Source organism: Saccostrea cucullata, unplaced genomic scaffold (assembly GCF_032062105.1).
Source record: "Saccostrea cucullata isolate Sc308-1 unplaced genomic scaffold, CSIRO_AGI_Scuc_v1 ctg1390, whole genome shotgun sequence".
In the NCBI taxonomy this organism is placed as follows: domain Eukaryota; kingdom Metazoa; phylum Mollusca; class Bivalvia; order Ostreida; family Ostreidae; genus Saccostrea; species Saccostrea cuccullata.
This window is the reverse complement of record NW_026939637.1, coordinates 64,826-92,507: the sequence shown is the minus strand read 5'-3', so window position 1 is coordinate 92,507 and position 27,682 is coordinate 64,826. Positions and strand designations below refer to the sequence as shown.

At 32.9% G+C, this 27,682-nt stretch overlaps 1 protein-coding gene across 4 annotated transcripts; it reads left to right on the top strand.

Annotated features, from left to right (window-relative positions):
• Positions 1–465: 465 nt before the first annotated feature.
• LOC134253488 (suppressor of tumorigenicity 7 protein homolog) lies at positions 466–27,293 on the top strand. Of its 4 annotated transcripts, none has more exons than XM_062736012.1 (15): positions 466–625; positions 12,272–12,354; positions 13,410–13,578; positions 14,316–14,486; positions 14,958–15,036; positions 17,599–17,653; positions 18,213–18,312; positions 18,593–18,690; positions 19,018–19,132; positions 20,584–20,656; positions 21,309–21,411; positions 22,739–22,889; positions 23,620–23,712; positions 24,118–24,257; positions 25,321–27,293. In XM_062736012.1, the coding sequence occupies exons 1-15, from the start codon at positions 475–477 to the stop codon at positions 25,414–25,416; spliced, it is 1,677 nt and encodes a 558-aa protein (XP_062591996.1). In that variant the 5' UTR covers positions 466–474; the 3' UTR covers positions 25,417–27,293. The 4 variants fall into 4 exon arrangements, with proteins under 4 accessions (XP_062591996.1, XP_062591995.1, XP_062591999.1 ...); XM_062736011.1 differs by having other exon boundaries at positions 21,291–21,411; XM_062736015.1 differs by lacking the exon at positions 466–625 and adding an exon at positions 5,815–5,914.
• Positions 27,294–27,682: the final 389 nt, after the last annotated feature.

The following is a 27,682-nucleotide window of genomic DNA, read 5'->3' as shown; positions in this document are numbered from 1 at the left end:
CAAATATGATTACTTAATGATTACTTGTGTGTGACTTTAAATCCTGCAAGCCCACAAACTAACGCAACTTTCGTTTTCGATCTTATCAGATAAGAAAATTCGAACTGTGCTATAAATAAACATGAAGACACACTGAGGGAATCTATCAATCAGACATGTATACAAGAAAATAATTGTAGGATAAACAATATGTACATTGACGGTGTCTTTCTGAAGCTTTCAGAATAATCATTCAGTTGATGTGTGGTCTACAATGCATGCATGCATTTTCGTGCGTTTTCAAAATGAAAACTTCCGCCAAGTCTTCCGCAGAAAAAACACACCGTCTGCTTTTAAAAAATTAATGAAAAGCAGATGAGTAAAAATTTAAAAAGAAATTGTAAAAAGCAGTAGTAAAACCCATATTTTATTACTTAAAAAAAATTTAAATATAATTTTCTGAAATATATTTTGCCGCGGGCCTATCGTTCCAGCATGGCGGGTTTCCTGTCAAGGTGTATTGAAAAAATCAAGTCATGGATTCACTGGTCCTGGACGTACCTGTTAGCTGTTTGGGTTGTTTTGGTTGTGTTTGTTGTTTACATCCTCCGAGGCCCCTTGAAATTAAGTGAAAATTTTTCCTATGGTAAGAAACTGTTTGCATACACGATGCGTTTTGTGCATCTCTGAACATCTGTAATTTCAACGTCACAGGTTGCAGCTAGAAACACATGCATGCACAAAGCATGGACACGTTATGTGATTTTTTAGTTAGAGAGACCTTAGCATAGACTGAAGTAACGCTATGCACTGGTAAAGGTGACTGCATAACATAGACCAGTTCTGTCTGTTGATTATTCAGCAGTGTTTGAATAAAGAATAGTTTATAGACATAGCCTACTAGTTAGAATAATCTAGCTGTGTGTCGGGACAAGCCTTCCTCACTGTTAGAATACATCTCATATACTTGCAATATAGCAGATTGGACAGTGCTCCAAGTTGCGACTAAAATGGTCGCATTTGCAACCAAAAAATTGATTTTGCGACTAAAAATGAAAACACACTCGCATTTTTGCGACTGAGAAAATTTGGGCTGGAAATGTCCATTTTTAAGATCGGGATCGAGATTTTATTTGTAAAGATTCTCTATCAAGAAAATGTTTGAAGACATATACTTAAATACACTTTACAAAGCGTCACATGGATTTAGATCACGTAATGTTATGGCAGTATGCTGTACTGTGTACAAAGTTTGATAGAACCAGAGACGTGTATAAATAATGTTCCTGATAGAATGGCATCCAAACTTCATAAACTTTCTAAGATCCGACCTTGTTATTGAAGCATTTGGTCAATTGCTTGCATATCACAATGAATCATGCTAATAAAGAGTGTTTTGGCGGCATTTATAATGACTGTGTAATGGTTTAGGTACGTAGTACTAGTAGTAATTAAACATGACAAACAGCAGGCAAAGTCCTGTCTCAACAGCTGTCAAGCTTGTATTTTCATTTGATAAAATTTTATTTCTGTACTCAGATTACTTGTGTTCTTCTGTACAACCATAAGGGTACATGTATTCATTAAAAATATTTCATTCAACCAAGCAAATTTTTATAGTCACAGTACTAAGTAATCTTTGATATAATAAAGACATAATAGATATCCTTATTTAAATTATCAAGTTTTATTCACAAAATGTATTTTTTTTATGGCGAGTGAAATATTTGATTTTATTATACTTTCATGTTAAATACTAAAATCTGATTGGTATAGACGCAGTTAACAATCTGTTCTATTACCCTCAGCCTTAGCAACACACGTGACAACGGGTAACACAACGGTAATGCCCACATGCGTGGAAATTATGCGCGTACGGTTCACCGTAGAATTCTCAAAACGTCAGTTGCGCGTTTGAAAGAACCGGAATAAACTTGACGTCAATAAAAGCTTGCGTCTGATGTAGCTTACTTGAAAACAACAAACGACAGACGAAACATGCTTGCGAGTGCAGAAATAACGAAACTTTAGATGATAAAGGACTCGTAGAGTATCAAATAAACAATAAAGAGGTCAGTAAATCTTTTTCGAAGTAGCGGGGAGTTTGAAAGCTTTCTAAACGTGAACGAAAAGGCGATCAACGATTTGTATTGCTGATCGACATAATAAATCAAGAAGACATTCAGTATAATAAAATAAATGGTGCCTGTTTTGGAGGGTAACAGTTGAAATTGACATCCCTCGGAAAACCATTGTCAAGCTCCGCTGATGCGTCGGTTGACAATGGTTTTCCTTGGGGTGTCAATTTCAACTGTTACCCTCCAAAACAGGCACCATTTATATAATGGCAACCAGAAATTCTGAAATGGCGACCAAAAAAAATTTTAGGTCGCCATTTTGCCACGTAAGAGCAAGTGTGACTTGGAGCACTGTTGGAGCTGATCTGCTCCGAAGTGATTTTAAAGAATATTACAGAAGGGGTTGGGCTGGAAATAACTACCAAATTATTCAAAACAAACCCTTTTTGAGATTGTATAAGCCCTTTATCCCAAAAATAATCTATATGAAGACGAAACTTCAACTAATTTTCTCAACAGTTTTTCTCGCTTCAAATTTACCTGCCATGTTTACATTCGGAACTCTTTGGATTGTTTGTTAGGAAATGCACGGAGTACGAGTTATCGCCCAAGTTTCATTTGCTACATTACAAACACATGTTCAGTGAAAACTATTGTTAAACCGGGTCCGTAGGACAATTATCATTTGAACGATAGTATGTTGTCGTTCTATCTAATAGCCTTACATTAACTTCTCTTTGCAGACCTTCATGTTTGTATTTTGGAAGTTATGTATTACTAATTAAGATTAGATCTGTTACAATGTTTATTGCTCCTATATTTTGTTACCTTACAGCGACAACAAAAAAGATCAGTGTAAAGGATCTAATTTTAATGATACTGGAATGCAAACAAGAAGGTTTGCAAAAAGGAAATTTTGATATAAGTATATTAATGTGCTTGTCCAATTCTTGAAAGAGAATATCGGTTATTCTAGAGATCTTTGTGTAAAGTGCACTCATGAACATAACTTTAGTGTTTGGCTTATAATCCTGAGGAATGTATCTATATAGAATGCTAATTGATAGAGCATTAAACTGTACATGTTTCCTCCAAACTACAATTAAACTGGTACTGATTTTTAAATTAGACTGTGTTAATCATGAACTAATGACAACTGTCTCTCGTTGAAACCTGTCAACAAAACAAATCTACAGCTGCATTAACACAGAAGTATTAGTGATCTTTTTCAGGTTCCGAGTTATTTATTATATAGACAAAATCTTTCGTTAAACATGTTGAAAAGCGGAGTAAGGAAGCTGGCTTAGAAGTATTAACTTGATTAAAGACCAATGAGGGGTTTAGTTTACTATGTGTATGTTGTTTGGGGAACATGGAAATGAAGTACTGTTAAAATTTTGACCAATTTTTCACTGGACAGTGAGATCAATACAGGTCGCTATAGTACAAATGGAAATCATTTTCATCAGATTATTGGACTAATCTTCAACTCAGAAGGGAGGTTGACTTTTGTAGTTTAATCATTACATTTACAGCAGTGAAATACTGACGCTGTGAAATTTTATTTATTGAATAAAAGTCATGTTATACTGCAATTGTCGAAGTGTGAAAGAATACAAAATACGCGGCAAAAATCAAAACTCAATTTGCTTCCCTTCACTGAGAGTGTTGTAAAAATACTCCCTGGCCTGTTACAAGATAAAGAAAAAAAGCTGTTCTCACAGAGACTAAAACTGTCAATGTTTCTCCAAATATGTTGTAGGAAGTCCATGTTTATATAATATGCTTTCTATCTCGCAATGGCTTAGCTATGACATCTCAATTTTGAAGGCCTTTTGAATCTGAAGGCTAATTGTTCAAGTTATGTGCAAGACAAACCATTAAAGTTATGACCAGGGTTAAAATTCTTTTTATGAGGGTCAAACTCAAATGTCAGGGTCAATATTTATATCCTTGAGAAAGGTCTTATCACAATGATTATGAATACATATGTGAAGTATGAAAGCCCTTCAGCACCAACTGTTCAAAAGTTATGGCCAAGGTTAAAGGTGGGTAAATTCTTGCAGATTTGGGTCAAACTCCAAGGTCAAGAGGTCAAACATGTTGGTACCTAAAAAAAGGCCTTGTCAGAAGGAATACATTACATGTGAGAGTCATAGTTCACACCAGTGGAGCATTAGGGCAATGTTAGAGTTTTTATGGACAAACAGATAAACAGACAGACAGGGGAAAAAACTATACACCCCCAAATCTTTAATAACAGAGGCATAAAAAAACAATTCAGAACAAGATGGTCATCACACATGGCATTGACAGGTGAACAATGACTGCAAGTGCTATATTATTTGTAAAGTCATCCTTATTCGTTGCTTAAATGAATGTTTACACCAAGATCAGAATAGTATTGTATTGTTATCAGCCTGGATAGCTCAGGGATTAGAGGTCATGATGAATGATATAGCAGACTTTGAGTTAGATTTCCAGTCCAGCCATACATCAGTATCTCATCTCCTGTTACACATTGGCATTTCATTCAATCAATAATATTATGTAACTGTGTTACTGTAATACTTTTTTTCATGTTTAAATATCATGTGAATGTAAATTTATGAGATGATGATTTGCAGAAATGTGTGCACTCATAACTGTTATAAACTGTCTTATTTGGTCTATAAACAAAATCCTTTTCCTCTCAAAGAGCAACACTCAACCTACCAAACTTAATTTTAATTATCACTCCCTAATCACAGACAGAAGAATATCCTATAATTATGAGTGTCAACACATCTTACAGATTTTCTGTTATTTCTAGCAGTTTTTAGGAGATAGTTGTTATCAATTTATCAGGAATCCCTAGGAATCAGGTCAATATTGTTCATACAGATCTCGGTTGATAAAAGATTTCAGACCTATATGGTCACAGATCTTCATATGTTTTAAGTTTTCTGTCAAACCAAACAGCTGATTCGATATGTTTCCACTTCACTTTGGTAGGTGCATTGTACAGATGAAGTTTTGATGATTCTAAAACCATTTATGATGAAGAAAAGAGAAACTTGTAGCTATTATAGATATGTTTCAATTTTTATCGATTGATGGTACTTATATTGGTAAATTTCTTTTAATATAGATAGAGACCAAGTGTCTTTAAACTAAAAACAATGCTAGAAATAGCATGTTCTCTTCATTTTCAAAGGACCTGTTCTCTGAGGGGACTAAGGTGCCACCTTTTCACCTGTATGTCCCTCGGACGGTCTAGCTGTCCCACTTGGTTTTCCCCATTTTTTTCTACTTGATTATACAGCTTTTGAGTAACTTTTTTGTTTGGCAGTCTATCTCAATGAGTTTCCTGTTTCATTTGCATACTGCAGCAATTATATTTTCAAGTGAGAATTTAAGATTACACTTGCTGGAAAGGGTATGCAAAACTCTCATAAATTCTTAGTTCTTATGTAAGATCTGTTATCCTTGCATATAGGTGATGCATAATTATGCATTAGAAGACTGCCATAACAATTTCAGATTTCAGGTTTGAGCTTAGTCCCCCCCCCCCTTTCCACTTTTTCCCAAAAAAAATGCCCTGGTAATTATCATTCCTGTCCTTTTACAATTATTAGTGCCATACGATGCAAGTATAATGATTACATTATTTGGTGTTTAAGTCTGAGAACTGCATTGTGATAATCGTCAATATCCAGCGTCAGCTGATCGTCAGTTTCCGTGCTGTACTATTGATTTTTCTCTCTGTATATGATGCTGTCGGTCTGTGCGAGCCCCCAGTTTGACTCGGCATCTCGATAGTGACGTAAGGAGCGCAGACCCTTCAGCCATTATGCTCTCTCTTTTTAGTGACACTTGTACGTATTTTAATTTTTTCTTATCTTCACATTTTGATGAATTTGGTTTAAAATTCGGGCAACTGTCAGCTGGTCAAATTTCTGGTCCATATTGACAATGTATTTGACACATTTACAGTGTGTGAGCTAGAGGTTGAATTTCCCTAACAGTTTCTTTTATTTATTTCTCCATTTATGATTGAGAAGACAGAATTTCTAATGTGTCAACTGTCATTAAAAAAGCCCCTATGTAAAACATGGTAAATGTGTTGGGTAAAAGTCTCCATGCTGTATTGATGGAACTGTAACTTGAAACAGTGTGTATATGAATTATTGATTTTATCGTGTGTTTATCTGACAGTATGTAGGAGGTGTTCATGAGAAGTTCATGTAGATCTGGCGCATTTTGTTTAATCCGACAGAGGTGGAATACATTGGAAAATTACATTTAAGTTCCCATATGGTTCCACAGACAGATTTTATAGTAATTTTCTGTAATGGACCACATTTTACGACCATTTCCATGTAGTTAAATATATCCAGGATTTGCCACTATTTTTTTATCAAATACCATTTTTAGGTCACCTGAGTAAACTCAGGTGACCTATTGCTATCTGTTGTTGTCCGTCGCCGTCCGTCGTGCGTGTGCGTTAACATTTGAACATTTTCAGCTTCTTCTCTGAAATGGCTCAACCAATTTCAACCAATTTTGGCATAAAGCATCTATGGGTGAAGGGAAACAAAAATTATGAATTTCATAATCCCTGTCCCCCTGGGGCCTAAGGGTGGGGTCAAAACTATTAAAATCATCTTCTATGCTCCTGGACATCAAGCAGTCAAACTGTTTGCATGATTGTAATCAGCATTGAGTCATCTACCAAAATTGTGAAATTCATGCTCCCAGGGTCAGGGGTGCTACTGCTAGGGTGGGGCTAAATAGACTGTATAGTGAAAATGCATTATTTCTTTGAAAATCTTCTTCTCTGCTCCTGGGCATTAAATAAGCTAACCAAGTACATAGTTATGTTGAATATAAGATTGCCTCTTCCAAAACTGTGAATTTTATGGCCCCATGGTCAGGGGTTCTGGTGTTAGGGCGGGGCTCTATTGATAATATAGTGAAAATGCATAAATTCTTTAAAAATCTTCTGTGCTTGGATATTTAACGAACTATGTACATAGTTATGATAAGGAAGGATGCTTCTTTCCAATTTGTGAATTTCATGGTCCATTGGTCAAGGGTTCTGGTGTTAGGGCGGGGTGCTAATGATTATATTGTGAAAATGCATGAATTCTTTGGAAATCTTTTCCATTGCTCTTGGGTATTTTGCCTATGATCTAAGTACATATTTATGATGAAGAAAGGTGCCTCTTATAATATGGTTATTTTCAGGGACCCTTCGTTAGAGGTACTGCAGACAGGGGTGGGAGGGAGAGGGGGGGGGCGGGGTGTTACATATAAGTCTGAAAATAAAGTAATAATTTGAAATCTGCTCTTTGATATTAATCACCCATTTCTGATGAAGTGAATTTTGAAATATGTGGCCCCAGGGTCAGTGGTTCTTCTGGGTTGGTGTGCACAACTGGTGGTTATAAAGTGGAAATGCATTTTCTCTCTGTTACAGACTGAGTCTGCCTTTGGGTATTAAGTAATCAAAATAAGCATGCTAAGTGTATAGTTATGATAAACAATGGTGCCTCTTTCAAAATTGTGAATTTCAAGGCTTTTGGTTTAAAATAGTCAAACCAAATTCAGTTGTTGGAAAGTTGTTACATGTTACTCAGGTGACCTGTAAGGCCCGTGGACCTCTTGTTCATTCATACATTATGATAAACATACAGTCCTGTCATTAAATAGTTCTTTGACTTTTTAAAATATTAAGACTTACCATTACATATGACCTGTGTCCCTTTTCACAAAAATTCTGACGACTAAGAATAAAATTTCCCACAATTCTTCAAAGGATATCCAAGCTGCAGAAATCTTAGATTTCTACTGCACTAAATTAATAATTTATTTTTACACTGTAAAAAATAATTAACAAATCAAAGCCTGGCTTTCATTTCTTTCAACACTCTGATTTGTTTACTGTGCTATTTATAATAAGACAGTCGATCTGTCGTGATGCCTAGAGCCAGGACTTTGCTTTCAGCAAAGCCCGGCTAAAAACTATCTTCATTAAATAGAAAAAATACCGAATGGCAAAATTTTATTCGTAGTCGTAAATTTGGAGTATATAAAGAGGAATAATGAATTTTCTATTTTATTATTGAAGCTAAAAGTGAGGGTTAATGTACAAGCAGTGCTTCATTTCTTAAAATTAATGGAGACAATACTCCAAAGGGACTAAAATTATGGTCATTGCTATGAAGGAATTAAAAGTGCTATGAGTATATCGACCCACTTAATTTGTATTGTTTGTAAGCATTTAATATATAAAGTGCATACCATATTTTAATACAATATACCCTTAATATACATTTCCCCAGTTTTTAATCTATATCATGTATATAGAGAGTACTAAGAAAGGAAGTGTTTTGACGGACTAATTTAACATGTTTATAAATACCACAATTCTTCAACATCCATATCAGAAAGGTGTCAGACTGCATTATTGAAGGTAATGAGTTTGGTCCTCATGCAGTTGCATAGTTATATCTTTTTTTTAGCTCACCTGAGCCGAAGGCTCAAGTGAGCTTTTCTGATCACATTTTGTCCGTCGTCCGTCCGTCCGTCTAGCTGTCTAGCTGTCCGTCCGTCTGTAAACTTTTCACATTTTCATCTTCTTCTCAAGAACCACTGGGCCAATTTTGACCAAACTTGGTACAAAGCATCCTTGGGTGAAGGGGAATTTAAATTGTTAAACTGAAGGGACATATCCCCTCGCAAGGGGAGATAATCAAGAAAAGACAAAAATAGGGTTGGGTCATTAAAAAATCTCCTTCTCAAGAACCACTGGGCCAGTAAAGCTGAAACTTATGTGGAAGCATCCTGGGGTAGTGTAGATTCTAAATTGTTCAAATCATGACCCCCGGGGGAAGGGTGGGGCCACAATGGGGAATCAAAGTTTTACATAGAAATAGAGGAAAAATCTTTGAAAATCTTCTTCTCAAGAACCACTGGGCCAGAAAAAGTGAAGCTTATGTGGAAGCATTCTGGGGTATTGTAAATTCTAAATTGTAGGAATCATGAACCCCGGGGGAAGGGCGGGGCCATTATAGGGAATCAAAGTTTTACGTAGAAATATATAGGAAAAATCTTTGAAAATCTTCTTCTCAAGAACCACTGGGCCAGAAAAGCTGAAACTTATGTGGAAGCATCCTGGTATAGTGTAGATTCTAAATTGTTCACATCATGACCCCCAGGGGAAGGGCGGGGCCACAATGGGGAATCAAAGTTTTACATAGAAATATATAGGAAAAATCTTTGAAAATCTTCTTCTCAAGAACCACTGGGCCAGTAAAGCTGAAACTTATGTGGAAGCATTCTGGTATAATGTAGATTCTAAATTGTTCAAATAATGACCCCCGGGGGAAGGGCGGGGCCACAATGGGGAATCAAAGTTTTACATAGAAATATATAGGAAAAATCTTCTTCTCAGGAACCACTGGGCCAGAAAAGCTGAAACATATGTGCCCATGGAAGGATCATGGGGTAGTGTAGATTTCAAAATGTCTAAATTATGATCAGTGGGGTAGGGTGGGGACGCATTATGTATAACAAGGGGGAAATCTCATAAAGAACAGAATGGTCAAAGCTTCTCAGGTGAGCGATGTGGCCCATGGGCCTCTTGTTCTTAAATTGAAGGGGAAAAAATTCTTAAGTTCTTGCCCCTGTAGAGGCATTTGAAGAGAAATTTGTACTTAATTTTAACAGACACCAGGCCAAGCCGTTTTCATTGCAACTATATTGAAATTCCTGAAAAAGTAACAGAGCTCTTAAACAAAAGACCGACATCAGAAGTGGGTTTTATTGATATTAAGTATTAAAATTTTCTAGCAATTTAGTGAAACATATATTTGTTGCAATAATAGATTTCCAGTTGTCAAGGAAATGTCAATAAATTTGATACATGTACCAAATCCCAATACTACAACCACATTAGCTATATTATCTTCCCAAATGCTCTGTATCACATACCCTTCCTCTATCAATAAAACATAATTTTCTCTCAGAATAAACATAAAAGGAAAATTAGAGACAGCTAGAACGAATGATTATAGTCAAGATACAATAATTATAGTTCTGTTGTGAAGTGATGACGGCGTTATGCATGTTTGATTGTGCGTATTGTTTTATCTTTGTACCAGTCATTATAAATGTATAATCCTGTAATTACAGAGTATCTCATTCTATATGTTTCTGAAATATGGATTCACTCTATTTGTCTTTACAAATTGATGTTAGTAAGAATTTTTGTCAACTTGATAAAAAGTGTGTCAAAATCTGACATGTTTCAGTATGTTCAGAAAACCACATATTATGTAAAGATTTCATTTGTACCTATGTGAATAAATTGAAATGATATTTGTGACTTGATCGTGGCAGACTAAGTAATAAAATACCTTTTATTAAAGTAGCAAATCTTCATGAACTTTTTTCAGGCAATATTTAATTTTCTGTTTTGGATTCTGATCAGTTTTATGATCTAACAAGAGAAGGGGGGGAGCAGCTTACTTGTTATAAACCATGGTTTGCCACTGGTGTTGCATATGAAAGGTTTTTATAATTACAGTAAGGAGTAAGTTTTATTGCTGTCAGTCATCACAGCATTTAGACAATGTGCAATAAACAGGATTGGATTGTTTTTATTATTAAAATAAATTAATTAGCACTCTAGAAATTTTATAATAAAAATGGAGATTCGTTTTAATTAAATTAATACATCCTCTGATATATTAAGTTACCATGGCAATTAATAAGTGTATCAGAGATGAAACTTTTAATCTATTTGTTTTTCATTTCATGTGGATAGTACAAAACTGAATAATTAATGGGAAGATTAGACACAAATGATACAAGCTAGCAAGCTATTTGATTCAGGAACAGAACTGATTATATAGATTATATATTGAAGTAGGTTTGCCCTAAGCAAGCAGCTGTAGATCTTTAATATGATATCAGACACTTTTATATATCTAAAAGTTTTAGGAATTGTTATTTCATTTGTCATTTTAAAAGACTTGGAAGAAATTTACAGAAAAAAATGTGTTTGCACATACTTCTAGGTGCTGGTCATCAAAGAAAATATTTATTTATTTAGTTTTGGCTATAAATGCATGCTGCAAAGTAGACATTTATCATATTTATGAAGAATAATTCTTAACAGAACTGGGAAATCAATGCTAAGTGCGGAGCAATAGATGCCAAATTTATGAAGAATTACATGAATCAGGCAATGAGAGCACAGATTGGTCCAAGAACCAGAGAGATAAATTGTTAAGTTACACTTGATGGAAAATCTTTTCCTGAGGCCGCGGGAAAAAGTATTGATCAGAAACCAACGCCTCACGTAATGTGTAACATTGTAGTTAGGAGTAAAATGTCCAGGAACCAAGTCAGATGACAAAAAATTTAACAATCAATAAACGTCTGAAGCAGTGCTGCAGATTGAAAGCTTTTGTGTGTTAAGGGTTCTGGTGACAGAATTAAGCATTATAATGAGACAGGGTCCCTGGTTAACTGCTGTACTTTTGTATTAAATTATTCAATACATGCATTACATACTGCATGATTTCATAACTACGTTTGAATGTCATTATCTCAAACACTGCTATATTTAATACCATGGAAATGTTTAAGTGATTTGGAAGTTCCAACCATTTACACTGTATTCTTTTAAGTATGTTACCCTGTATATCTTGAATCATTGTATATCTTGAAGTTTTTCTTGGTCTGAAGTTACTGAGTTCAAGATAATGAGGTATGACTGTATTTATGGAAAGAAATTGTTTAATTATCATCATAGCTTGTAATTGTAGCTCGTTACATGATAAATTATCTTGTTGTGGACCTTTATTACTGTGGTACTGAAAAACAATGGAAAGACATTATTCTATCAAAAACCTGTTCAATGTATGTTGATATGTAGGCAGGAATTCACAAAGTTAACATGTATAATAGATTATTGATAGTAAGGTGAAAGAATTTTTAATGTGAACCCCATTTGTAGCACCAAATTTTTGCTTGGTTGTGCCCCCTCTCCTCCTGTCATGCCAAGTAATATTGCTTTCTAAGGGACTTTGAATGAGACAAAAGATTGAAAGAGGGAGGAGTGTGGTTTATAATGAATTTAGATCACTCATCTATTATACCAAATGATATATTTCCTAGAAATACTGAGAAACTTTTTAATTATTTCTATTTCTTTTTTTCAGCAACAATGTTTCTGAATACATTGACCCCGAAGTTTTATGTGGCTCTGACTGGAACATCATCTCTTATATCTGGGCTTATACTGGTGAGTTACAGTATGAAGAAAAAGAAATTTTTAAACATGTCAAAGTTCAGTCCATCTGCATCAATGAATGAACTGGACAATTTTCAACCAAAGTTGCCACATAGCATCCTTGTAAAGGGTTTAAAATAATAAGAATGAAGGACCATATCCTATTTAAAAGGAAAATAATTAAGAATTAAAGAAGAAAATTATTGGCATCTTTCAATCTTCTCAAGTACAGTAGAACTTGCTTATAAAGTAGTGTCAGGAACGGATGATTTTGATTTCTTATAGATGTAATTTGTTATCTCTGTTAAGTTTCAAAATATATTTTAAAGCCACAGGGAATGAAAATCAATATGCTGTAAGCATTGCAATTTGTTATATTAGTGTGTTTACTATAATTGTGTTTTACTGTACCACTTGCCTAAAAGTTTGCAACTTGTATATGCTATACACTATATTTTTTGGCATATTGATAAAATTCTATTATTTGAGAGCCATGCCATGAGTTTATTTCCAATTGGTGAGATTTTGAACATCTGTCATTTTGTAGTCAAACTCCTTACTGACTTCTTTGGGCAGCTGGTGATAATATGATACAAAGAGGTTATTTTTCTATCACAGTAATTATCAGATGGCCTTTTCTTAAGAGTGCTTTGAAAAAAAAATTAATAGCAAGTGTGTGAACACAGTTTGTACTTGTGAATACTACTTTTCATTTTGGCTTCGTGTTGCCATGGAGACAGTAGGTAATTTAAAATAAATGACAAAACCTGTGGAAATGTTCTCAATTTCACAACAGTACATTTATACACAATATCCTATAAGTGTTCTTAATAACAAATCAAGCTCTCAGGTATCTAGTCAATCAAAGACTAGATGTATAATTTTTCCTTTATGTGGTTTTAATAAATCTGGTATTCTGGTAGCTAAAGGTTAAAAATTAAATGTATTTAACATGTTAAACCAGTTGAAGTGATAATAATAGGTGGTTTTATGATAGCATTTTTCACTCTATTTACAAAAATTTACAGTCATTAATTTTTCATAGACCATGTTCTTGTTTATTGCAGATATTTGAATGGTGGTACTTCAAGAAGTATGGAACCTCCTTTATAGAGCAGGTGTCACTTAATCACATATCCCCCCTCCTAGGTGGAAATGATAACCCCAGCCCAGAGAACAACAATAGTTCCACCCTGTCTCCCACCACTAATTCTACTCACCAGCAGTCAATGCCAGGTAGGTGTCTAGGCTCTTTGGATTATGCAGAAGAGGGGATGAGAAAAGGAAGGTTTTCTTTTTAGGGGGGATGGTGAGAGAGGTCAGGAGATGGGGATTGATTTTCAAAATAGTGAATGCTTTGGACTCAGCAGGTTGAGTCTCGGAAAACTGAAGGCGATAAAATTTAGAAATGTATTTTTAATGGAGTAACATTTAGTCAGTATGTAGAATTTGTACAAATTATTTATTCACTGAACATATTGAAAATACAAAAATACTGAAAATACAAAATATATATTTAAGAAATGAATTTAATTTTTGAAGATTCATGCGTTAGCGCTTCATGATAAATATGCCAGCGTGAAGCGTTGTAGTTCATATACCTCATGAATTTTCAAAGTTTAAATATTTTTCTTATATTTACATTATATTTCTGATGAGTTGCCACGAGTTACGCCACTCAACTGCCATTTTTTAAGCAAAACAGATTGCACTTTATAGTTTGACGTCAAGTACGGTATTATGACGTAACAATGTAGATATTCATGCTCCTCCATTGTAGTTCATGAGAAAATATACAATACTCTAATTTGCAAAGAATGTTAAAAATATTTGAAAATGTAATTATTTATAGATTAATTAATCAAATAGTTGTAAGGTAATTTTTAAAATTTATACTAATAAAAGAAAAATCATTTGTGTTGATAGAAAATAAAATGGATTAAAGTGAATATGAACAATTTTTTTTGTTCCAGAATGCAAGGTTTGGAGAAATCCCCTTAACTTATTCAGAGGGTCAGAGTACCAGAGGTATACCTGGGCCAAAGGTAAAGAACCCCTGACCTACTATGACATGAACCTCTCAGCACAGGATCATCAGACATTTTTTACCTGTGAGGCAGATGCTGGGAAGCCAGAGTATGAAGGTAAACTATAAATAGTTTTCACGACATATTTTCTCTTAGAGTTATTTCCCATGGTCGCCATCTTGATGGTCAACCTGGTAATTTTTCCTCTTTGTCCTACCAAATTTAAGAGGTTATTAGGAAAAAAAATCTTTATGGAATAAAAATTATGAATAAAGTAGGCTCTAACAAATGTATATTTTTCAAAAAAATTCTTTCTACCCCACTATTGCCAGTATAAAAAGTTATAGTTCGGTAAAGAAAGAAGGAATATGAGCATGTTTACATCTTATAGCAGCCAGTAGGAAATAACTCTTCTTAATTTGGGTGAACTGAAAACTATCTATCTGCTTAAACAGGAAAATTTTATTGTAATAAGGAATGTATTGCTTGATGGTGAAATGAATAAATCTTTAATTGATAAAAGTCTTATCAAAGGTGAGTTTTGTGGCCCATGGACCTCATGATTAAGTAAAGTTTTCCTATTTACAGTAATGCAGAGAGCCTGGAGAGAGAGGAATCCAGCCTCAAGAATTAAAGCCGCTAAAGATGCTCTGGAGAAGAACCCAGAGTAAGAACCCAAATACATTTAGACTAAACCAGATAACAGATATATAGAAGAAAATTGGGAAATCTACGAGGGTTGTCCCATAAAATCGTGGACAAGTTGTCTAGTGTAAAAAATAAACATCACTGCATCCTGAAATTTTCACTATTATTTAGTACATATTTTAGTAATATATACAGCAAATTTCAGATAAATATATGCATAAATAAACAAATTATGTGATTTTATGCCATGTATTGTATCACCTTACGGCGCATGGATTATAACGTCAAAGTGTCTAAAACAGCATCACGTTTTATCTTTGCTGAAAATGAAGTTGGATAAGTCCGACTTAAATTTAGGAATTTCATTGATACACATTCTTTAGTCTCCATAAACAGTCGAAGAACATATTGGCACCCTCATGCGATCTTCTGACGATTTATCAGTAAGTTACGGACAATATTCTCACCGTCATTCAACTAATAGAAAATCTCATATCGGCGGTCTACTGTGGCAGCGTCTTTTGCTATTACATTAGGAGTTTGTCCGTATGTTTTGTACTCCCCAGGGACTCGATCAATAAAGACTTCGCTAAGAAAACTTCTATTTCATTTGTATACTTAAAGCCGCTTGGTCCGATTCTAATCGCTAAAAGTAAAAATATATATTCGTTTTTCTTCTTGAAAAATAATTGTCCATAAATTGTTTCAACTTTTGTCAAATTATATCCCCAAAGTCTTTTTCCTTTAAAAGATATCAAAATTCAAAAGTTAAAAAAATAATATTTGTTAGGTTACACAAAAAATAATCCTATGTTGATCATTGTTGATATCGCGTGAAATCACCTTCGAAAAATTAAATTTATCGCTTACATGTTTATCTCATGAAGATCAAACCCGAGCATTTTTTTCACAACAAAGTACATATACTACCTGTACACGGACAATATTTTAGCTCCTTTAAAAAATCATTTAAAATATCTGATTTTCCTTTATTCTTTAAATATGCATATTGATAAAAAAATTACTATGGATTATATTCAATTAATTTCTTGATTTTGAAAAGATGTATTATGACTAAGGCTTCTACTATTAGAGAAAAAAAATGCTCGGGTTTGAATTATCTTCATTATTAGATATATCCGATAAACTTATTTTTTCAAAATTGACTTCACAACAGATCTTAACTTCCTGTCAGGAACTTCTGTTTGTCAATAAGGTTTTGATCTATGGTTTCCTCATAAGGATTGTTGTAATAAACTATAAAATCAGTCTTATAATTGATTTTTATATATTATCTATCTAATGACGTACTTTTATTGTGTAAGATAATATGTGCCTGTTTCGGGTTAAGCGGCTTTAAGATATGGTGATATTTTTATAATCTTTTTTCTTCTATGGTCATTTCAAGTCTCTAAAGGTGTCATTACAACATCAAATTAAAACGGAACTGCTCTCTGGTGCGCCATAATGTCATAAAACGTCGCCATTTTTCGTATGTTGTGTTTACCACTTTCCCATTTCGAATGCTCGAGAAACTGCGAAAAATTAACCAAATGCCTTAAAATTTTTACAAAGACTACAAAATTGATTGTGGAATTGAATTAGAATAATTTTAATCCAAATCCTTTGTATTTAAAACTTTTATTTCGATTTCAAACTTGCGTATTCTTTAATAAAACCTTGGTTTTTTGTCCGTGCGCCGTAGGACAATACCCCGTGCACATTCAAGCATAATAAAATCTTTATTTTTGACTATATATTATCAAAAAAATTATCATGCACTTAAATATGATAAATTAACATTTACTGAAATTTTCAGCTGCGCCCATTACTTTTCGAGAAAAACGCTTTGTCCACGATTTTAAGGGACAACCCTCGTAAGTGCAAAATTACTGCCATATTTACTTGACTATAGTCCTTTTTTCAATCACTCTACTCACTTTTCTAAACACACTTTTAAGAGGTGAACTTGTTGAAGTAACAAACCTGCAAAGAAGAGAAATCATGTAGAGTTAGATTCAAAGAAAAGCAATTTCTTATATTCTAATTTGTCACAAAATAAAACTCATAATGAAGTCTTGATGTACAAGAAAAAGTAATGCCTATGTCTGTAACATTATATTTTGTTCAATGAAATAAAGTATTATTTGGGTATTATTTGGCCGCTTGCTAAAATTTACATCAATTGTGAATGAGATCAGGCCAGGGTTTCATAAATGTGAATCCAAGGGAAGATAACCATGTGGGATGGCAGCACATCTTCATTGCACATTGAGAGAAATGATTGCATTGGAAAAAATTAATATTCTAAATGCAAATCATTTAAAACTTTTCATGCAAGAACAATTTATTTTAACTAATGAAATTAAACATCTTAAGTTTGCTAAAGAAACATTATGAAAATCTCTAGCTTTTGAAGTACTCAACACTTGCAACAAATTAAATTTTGCACATTCTGCCCATTTTACTGAAAAATACTGTAATTTTTAATAATTCAACCCAGTAGGGATACAGTCATATTTCAGTTATATGCTTTCCCATCTTTTTTTTAATTAATATATCTCGCTGTTTTCTCTTTCAGTTGTCCAACAGCCATGATTTTATTAGCAGAAGAAGATACAAGTTCCATTGTAGATGTAAGTTGAAAAGAATTCTGTCAGAAAAAATAATCCAGTTTCAAATAAATTGACACTAAAAATGCAATTCATAACAAATCGGTTTTTGAAATACATGTAATTGAAATTTCATTCTATCTCATGGGTAACTGAAAATAATACCATATCATGATTATTATAAATTTTAAATTCATTTAACATTTTAATAATTTGAAATACAAAAGAGATATAGTCTCTTAATGTGTGAAAAAAGATTGAATACAGTAAAACTCATTTAGTATGAACATGAACATGGATATTGCGAATTCATGAATATAGCAAAGTTATCTTGTATCCCCAGCTATATAAATTTAACAAATTCCTTATAAGGATATAACTAATTTTGGATATAGCGAAGTAATTTCATAGTTTCCAATGACTTCTTTATAACCTAATTTTACTGTATACACCAAATTTTTAACATCAACACAACTTACTGCTAGAAACACTTTTTTCTTTACCTGGAACATTATGAATTATTGCATTGTGTCAAATAGGTACATGCAGTTTAGTGTTCATGCAGTATATTTTGTTTTGACAGGCAGAAAAGATGTTTAAACAAGCTTATAAAGCAGCAGAAGTGAACTATAAGAAATCTATACAGACCCAGCATCAGAGTTCTACAAATGAGGCTGTTCATCGTAAGCATCTGTAGAATTGAAATTTAATTCAACAAACAGAGTCTAGAGTGAATTAAAAAGTGTGATCAGCTAATGATTTTTTTTTCAAAATTGTTTCATGTTTTGAACTTTAAAACACTGTTCCATAAAATGCAGGATCACTATAACTAATGAAATACAGTGTGTTTTAAATACATGAATTGAACCGAGGCACTGAAAATTAAAAAAAATTGTAATTGAGGTTTGTTGTGTTTTGATGAATAAAGGCATTTTCTAATTGCACACTTTTTCTCCATTATAGGAAGAGATGTAAATGTTTTAGTCTATGTAAAAAGAAGACTAGCTATGTGTGCTAGGAAACTAGGTCGGACGAGAGAAGCAGTTAAAATGATGAGAGAGGTAGGGCTTTTCTTGGTTAACATGGAACAGTGTAGCCCCTTTAACAGGGACAGAATTTGAGGGGAATAATTTTATTTTTATATACCAAGTTTGTTTTAACGTTTAATAATCCAGGTGCTTCATTAAAATAGACAATCTCCGTGGGAATAAGCATAAACAAGGTTCATCTGTATCATGTTTATTTTTCATTATCTTGTGTTGATTTACAGTGCAGTGTAATCAAAAAATTTTTCTATCTTGGGATATTTGAAATTAGATAATTTAAAATATTTTCATTTGATTGTGTCATAACATGCAAAGTTCTATTTCTTTATTTTTTTTTTACAGCTCATGAAGGAATTTCCTATGCTCAACTTATTCAATATACATGAGAATCTCATTGATGCATTATTAGAATTACAAGCATATGCTGATGTTCAAGCAGTTTTAGCCAAATATGACGGTATGTGGTAAAATTACTGATTTACAACTTGAATTCATGTGCTAAACATGTTTTATTTTATTGGTGATAATGATTTTTTGTGTGTGGTAGATGCTTGGAATATACCCCAAGTTTCAATCGAATAAAATTCAGTTTATTACAATGTTACGAGGGTTGTCCCAAAAAGTCGTAGACAGGGAAAACAGTTTTGTTTCTCTTTGCTAAATTAAATTTCTTTCCTTGTCATAGCAAAAAGTAACATTTTATGATCATGCATTTCAAGTTTCATGATGATATCACATTTAATAAGAAAATTATGAAAAAATAAAGAAAGCATATAAGTGTACATCGGCGCACAAAAGCAAACGTAATTTACGACCCATATAACATCATGTCTTTGATCTTTTTTTTCTGCTCCACACGCGTCTGTTAACATTCAATATTTTTTTAAGGTGAAAGACCACCCTTGACAAAGGGACTTATTTAAATTACTACTGTCCGTTTTTTTTTTTTTTTTTTTTTGTATTTTGTTTTTTTTAAGCAGATTCAAAATTTAGTCCAAGGATCGCCTTACATTGTAGGCAGCATAGAATACACGTTTGATGTTGTTCGTGGCCCAGATTTTTCCCCATTGTCTGCGTTTAACAAACAGTACTTTACTTCTTACATGCTGTAACTATTTTCGGTAGGCAAACTCTCATTGAATTTCATGCCATTTAAAAATAATTTCTCCATTAAAATCTAGTCTGTAATGTTACTCATGTACTCTTTTTATCCATCTCTGATGTACATAAACCATATCCTAAACAATTTAATACATCTCCGTGTGCCGGTTACGCGTTTGACGACGTCATTTTCATCAAACTCAATTAAAATCATGACACCAATTTCTAATGCTATTTATATGAAAATTTGACATTTTAGTAAGATTTTGATTCTGGTTTCACTGATATAAATTTCAGTTCAATGTTTCATGTAGTACTAAAGAAATAAAAGCAAATGTAATTGTTATATACTTAAATTATTCCGAATTTTGTTTGTGCGCCGACAGATCTAATCGGCCTTCATATAAATCGTCCTAATATCATAAATATGAAAGATATATATTTAAGAATTCACAATTTTAAAGAACACTGAATACATTATGCCTATGAAAAATTTGGTTAGTATTGGTTGCATGTTTAAAATGTTATAGACATTGTCTACGACTTTTTGGGACAACCCTCATATATAATTACTATGTTTACAATTATCAGTTTTCTATTTTAGTTATATTTCTATTTTCAAATTTGAATTTTTAGATTTTTTCTTTCAGAGAATATCTTTGAATGAAAATATTTTCAGAGTAAAATAAAATTCCTGAAAACCAAGAATGCTGGTTAAAATTCAATTAACAGTAGTTTTCATACAAAAAATCCCATGTCAGAATACATGTACCAAACTTAATGTATCCTGATACTTTTTTCTTTCAGATATAAGTTTACCAAAATCAGCAGCAATATGTTACACAGCAGCATTACTAAAGGCCAGAGCAGTGGCGGATAAGTAAGTCTTGACTCTCTACTCTTCTCTGTTTTATGTTAAGTAATTTTTGACATACTGTAAATCACTTTTTATTTGCGAGAACTTTATTTTTGTGTTATTAATGAGACAGTGTGCTCGCAAAAATATCATTCTCTTAGACTATACAGAGCAATAAACACAATTCGCTTATAAAGAGGCATATATTTCACAAATTTGCCATGAAAATTTATCTACAGTTGCGAAGTATTGCAATACTTTTAAGTTGAATCAAAACTGACATTTTCTTTGATTATATATTAAGTTTAATTTTTCAAATGGATAGCCTTCATAACTATGAAAAAATGATATTGATGGCTAGAAACTTGAAAATAAAAGCTTAATATGGAAGCAAATTTTGTTGGGGTAAAATACATCCATAATATATCACAGTTCCTATTTACTGTTTTCTTAATAACAATGTATTGTCCAATTACATTTGTTTTAACTTTTAATGAACCATATTTGTGATACCAAAGTTCAACTGTTTCATCATCAATATAACTAAAATGTGCAATACTTGATATAGTAGTACTTCACTATAACTGTTTTTCTGGAACGCCGTGCATGCCGTTGCGGTCCATTAGATGGACTAGGCGTGCATCACTTATGATGGCAGGTATATTTCTTGTTCCAGATTCTCACCGGACATAGCCTCCAAGCGAGGCTTAAGTACGGCAGAAATGACAGCAGTAGAGGCCATACACAGAGCGGTAGAGTTCAATCCACATGTCCCAAAAGTAAGGCTTAACTTACCTGAAACTTAATATTTTTGCACAAGCATTTATATTTTCATGCTAAAATTTTTTTATCATAAATTTTTACTTTAATTCTCCATATAACAATTTGTCTAACTATCAATTTTGAGTTCAGCACACTCTAAAAATGTATGCTTTTCAGTATTTACAAGAGATATAAGTGTTTTTTGCAGTATTTATTTGTGATATAAGTTTTGTTTTTGCAGTACAGTGAAGTCGCCAATTCCGGGTCACATCAGGTGTTTCGTTGATATTTTGCAAATCTGTTCAATTTATATTTTATGCAATATATGTATTGAAAGAACAAATAGTAGTTTACCAAACACCTTTTCGTTTTCAAAGTAGCTACACGGGAACAATATTTACAGTGGTATTTCAGCAAGGCCTAGCTTCCCCAGTTACGAATCATTTTCTCCATTTCCGGGTCATGTGTCTTCACTGTCGTGTAATATTCATGGAACGTTTCGGAACACGATTTTTATGATGTTGAAACATAAAACAGTTCATACAGCTTGGAAAAAAGTAAAACAACCACAGAAATATGTTTAAATTACATGTATTTTTACAACAATTACAACAAAACAAATTGCAGTATGCAGAATGGAAAAAAATGTATTAGGATTAAAATAATACAAATTAAATTCATTTATTTAAAAAATGCATGTAAAGGGTTAACTCGATTTTAATCTAAAAAAAATATTTTCCAGTTAGAATACTTTTGATAATCAAGGTAAATACATGGTTGTCGATTGGTTTTGTACAGTGAATATTGACATGTTCATGCCACGAGATTGCGTGACCCGCAATTGGAGAAACTACTACAGTTTGATTTGATCATCATTATAATTTTATTTGAGCAGCGATCATTATGATTGATTTCTGAGTTAAAACTAAATGTATTTGCCATTCTTTCGAGCTCTTATTATTTATCTAGAACTTTTATATCAGTTTTTCTGCAGCGAACAAAAATGAAAGTAGCCAGTCACCGCAGCAGAAACATCCAAGTCTTTAATGCGTGCGTTTCAGAATTTCGATTGTCGGATGCTCTCTTAAAGTTGATATTCAAAATTTTGTAATTAATTACATACATAAAAACCAGTTCTTCACGACCAGTGTATTCATTAAGTTTTTTGCACACACAATTTTAACACTAGGCATGAATATAGAGAGGGTTAAATGTATGAGTTCTCCACATGAGAATTTCAGATATACTGTATTTACTAGAGATATAAGTAATTTTTTTTCAGTATTTACTAGAGATATAAGTATTTTTTTTCAGTATTTACTAAGATATATATTATTTTTTTAGTATTTACTAGAGATGAAGAGTCTCATATTACCTCCAGAACATATCTTAAAGAGGGGAGATAGTGAAGCAATAGCCTACGCCTTCTGTCATTTACAACATTGGAAGCGAGTAGAGGGGGCACTTAATCTCCTACACTGTACATGGGAAGGAAGTAAGTCTGTGTATAACACACACAATATTCAACAATATGGCTAAATATTTAGAGAGAGTTAAATGTACGAGTTCTCCACATGAGAACTTAAGATATACCTATACAAAAATTAGGACTGGGACAATACAACATTTTCTATATCGATACGTATCATGATATTTGAGCCACTATACGATATGTATCATGATATGTTTGATTGCTTATAAAATCTTTTTTTTGCATTGAAATAAATTATTTCTTTGCAAATAAGAATAATTTATTTAAAAAAGTTCTTTATATTTATTGTAAAAAAAAAATATTTGACTCAATTGGTGTTAATTATTATTTATTTCATATCTTTGTTTATATTTAGCTTATTTATTTATCAAACTCCAAATGTTAAATAAACAAAAAAAAATCGAGACGTCAGATTTTTTTGTCGATATTTCTTCATATATATCCATATGCGTATTGTCCTCACATGTATCACGATATCTCGATATATCGTCCCAACCCTGACAAAAATGATGCTAAGCTTTAGGTCAGAATGATTGAAGACACAAAATTTAAACATTGATGAACATGTGTAATTAAGTTTAATTGTTCAGTTTACTTAATTTTTCTAGTGAAGTCAAGATGTAATCATTATGCTTCTTTATTCTTGTCACATTTGCACATGAATTCAAGCAACCCTCAGTAAAACCCCAGGTCTATTCTTTGTATAATAGAAGATTTCCCTTGTTTCACACAGCTTTCAGAATGATCCCCTACCCTCTGGAGAAGGGGCACCTGTTTTACCCCTACCCCACCTGTACAGAGAATGCAGACAGAGAGCTCCTCCCTAGTAAGTCACACTAATCATACAGAAACACATTCTGATACAGTAATTATATTGAGATTCTGAGTAAAGATTATAATACATGTAATCATTGCTAAATCAATAAGCTGTGATAATACATTACAGTATGTATTTGCAATATTTCGTCAAAACATATAATAAAAAAATTTATTATGGATTGTTCAGGAGGGAGACAAAACAAGTTGGGCCTGAATAGGGTTGTCTTCTAAAGGTGTGTGTACCCAAGGGTGACAACCTTACTCAGATGTGATAACGTCTGATGTCTCCCTTCTGAACAGTGCATTATAGTTTTATAATCCTGGAGCATCTAAATTTAATAACACCGTTGAAAAGTATTAAATAGCTATCAAACCTTTTGTTATGTTAAATTGTTCTTTTGTTTCCTTTCAGCATTTCACGATGTCTCAGTGTACCCTAAGAAGGAGTTACCGTTCTTTATTTTGTTCACAGCTGGTCTCTGTTCTTTTACTGCTTTATTGGCTCTGTTAACTCACCAGTACCCCGAGCCTATGGGGGTTATTGCTAAAACGGTTAGTATAATAGATCTACTAGTACCCCAATGTATGAAAGTTATTGCTAAACGGTTAGTATGTACCCTGAGCCTATAAGAGTTATTGCTAAATGGTTAGTATGTACCCTGAGCCTATAAGACTTATTGCTAAAATGGTTAGTATGTACCCTGAGCCTATGGGACTTATTGCTAAAATGGTTAGTATGTACCCTGAGCCCATGGGAGTTTTTTTTAAAACGGTTAGTATGTACCCCGAGCCTACTGTAGTATTTCCTAGAACGGTTAGTATGTACCCCCAGCCTATTGTAATTTTCCTATAATGGTTAAAACATGTATGTACCCCAAGCCTACTGTAATATTTCCTAAAACGGTTAGTATGTACCCCAAGCCTATGGAAGTTATTGCTAAAACGGTTAGTACATGTATGTACCCCAAGCCTATGGGAGTTATTGCTGAAACGGTTAGTGCATGTATGTACCCAGAGCCTATGGGAACTATTGCTAAAACCCATTAGTTGCATCCAGATCTTGTAGAAGAACACTGTTCCATTTATAAATTGACTCTTCTTCCCAGAACTTATGTAAAGTTCCCATCCCAAATGATGTAAACAAATTTCATTTTTAGTACATTTCAAAAAATAAAACAGACTTGTAAGATTACCAGAATAATGATTCATAAAGATAATAGGGAATAAGTTCTACAAGCTTATGTTGATCAACAGTTAACACTATAAATCATCAATATTTCCCATTTTTACCACATTTTCCATTTGAAATTCCCCACTGAGAGGTTACAGGACACTACAGAAATTGGTCAGTTAAGACCTTGATTAAGGATTAAGGATAAATTACTTTTAAAACATTGGAAAATCAGAGGTATAGACAATTCCAATTTTAGCATACCACCAATTTTCTCCATATAATATTAATGATAAATTGCTGATCTACCATGCCATGACAAACTTTCCACTTAAAAAAGGGTTTCACCAGTGATGTGATTTCAGCCATTAAAAAAAATTAAGTTGGAGAAAAAAAAAATTACATTTTGTTCAATTAAAATTTGATTTTAATTGCTGTTTACAGGTCCTTACTTGGTTGTACATGCCCATCAGTTACGTCCTGGAAAAATTGGAAGCCATCTTGCCCTCCAACCTCCTACATCAGCTATCCCGCATCTAATCACCATGACAACACACCAGAAAGCAGCCATCTTTAATTAATTCTTGTGCTTCAGCTGCTGGAGTGTTTATATATTTTTCTGGCATTTGTGAAAAAAGAAAACTAAAAAATACACAAGAGTATAGGATTGTTAAATAGGGTATATTGTTAACATGGTGCAATTTTTGTTCTTTATTTAAATTTTTCTTCAATTTTTTTCATAAAACTCCTTGCAATTGGATTTCTGTTGAAGGAGAGATTTTAAAGCGATCATGTGTTAAATTCTTGATGAACAATTTGTTATGAGATTTTTTTTTACTGGGTATTATCATGGCAGTGTGCTAAGGAAACACAAGATTTGTTGATTATTCCCAATGTGTGTTGCTTAAACATATCAAAATTTCTTTCTTGCTTTTTATAGTGTAAATTAACATTGCAAAATTTTATAGTCTGAATCTTTTTTTCCCAGAAACAAGCTTACGAAAAGGCTTATTTTGTTTTATCTTGCAACTAAATTAGGTCAAGCAATGATAAATAATTTTAAAAAAAAAAGAATATATCATTAAACAGATTTTAAATCTGAAAATTCTAATACAGAGAAAGAAGAAAAAGAATATGTCAGTAAGTGAAACATTGTTTATATTATTTTAAGATTTCATCAAACATGGAGGTATCAAATTTGAAAAAATGATCTCCCAAATGCTCTATAGAAGGAACTTTCAGAGGTTTTTTTTTTAGGCAGCTTAAGACCTAGTCAATTTATTTACATGTTCCTGCTTTGGCAGACATTTACAAACTGGAGATTTATCATTAAATTAACAGTGACCTGTCATGTTTACATCTATATAAACTAAGAAAAGTGAATGGATATATTTTCTTATTTGAAGGGTATGACTCTTTTCATAAGTATTAAAAATAAGGGTAGAAAATGTTTTGGGGTAGACTGTTAGAAATGATGCATACTACATTATGTGAAAGTGTGAGTAAAAATTGAAACTACTCTTAGAATTTGCTTCTTGTTCTCTGCTATTTCTGTAAGGAATAGTTTAGTTTAAAATATTGGTAACTGGTTTTAGTTTTTATAAGAACACATCAGTTTTGCTAGTAAAATTAAGACTTGTCCCAGCGAAAGCATGAATAGAAGAGAAGCCAGATAGTCAGTCATAAAACAGGGAGACCATGAATTTCATATAAATTGATTTACCTATGAACATTTTTGAAATTCTTTACATCCATTTATTAATGAGATTCTTGGTTTTTTTGAGCAATTTCATTTCATGTTGAATCAAAAAGCAAACTTGTTTATTTTACTGCAAAAACATTTAAATATTGTCATTCTTGAGGCTTCCGATTCATTGATCTGTATGATTTCCTTTTTTCTCTCCAGTTGATAGGTTTATATAAGGAGATTAGTGTCACATGCAGCCTTAAGCCAAGTAAAACTTCTCTTCTTTTTTTGGTCACATTGGTGTAAATCTGTTCACCTTCTCTGAATACAAAACACATTCACTGATGATATTTTTTACACCTCAAAATCTGCATTGTAATTGTTTACAGAAAAACAATTCTTTAAACCTGTGTTGCAACATGTTATTGAAGATGTAGACTTATTTTTAGATGGTGTACATTAGGGGATTTTACTTGTTCAGTGATATTTTAGTTGTTGCTGTATTTATTTTTGATGTTAGCTAAGTGCAACATATTCTTTGTGAACATATATTTAATTTACCAGCTACTAAATGGCATGGATTGCCATTTTTTGCATAAGGGTAATAATTCAACAAAGTAATGTGAAGTTGTAGAGGAAATTCGGGCATTGTAATGTAATACTAGAGTATTATTTGACCCTGGGTCCTGCAGAATGGACCAGACAGGGTAATAAACAAACAAAGCAGTGAGTTTGTGTTTTTAATGGTATTTTATGTGTAATGTCATTTTGTAGGAAAAGATTGCAAATATGTAGTTGTTTATAGAAAAAAAAATATCGATTATATTGAATGGTCAGTTGCAGGGGAATAAGCTATCATAATACTGAGTATAAACATGCTTTTTCAGAAAATATGTATTCTCCGTTTAAGGAAAAAAAGAAGAGCATGCGCGGACCTAGATTGGTGGGATGGGGGTATGGGACACTTTTGGAGGGGCAGGGTCATAGGGAGTTAATGTGTAAAGGCTTCTCAAGGTATAATAATAATAGTAAAAGTAAATTTTGTTCAAATGAATATGCATTTTCTTGAGAGAGAAAAACAAGAGGCCCATGGGCCACATCGCTCACCTGAGAAGCTTT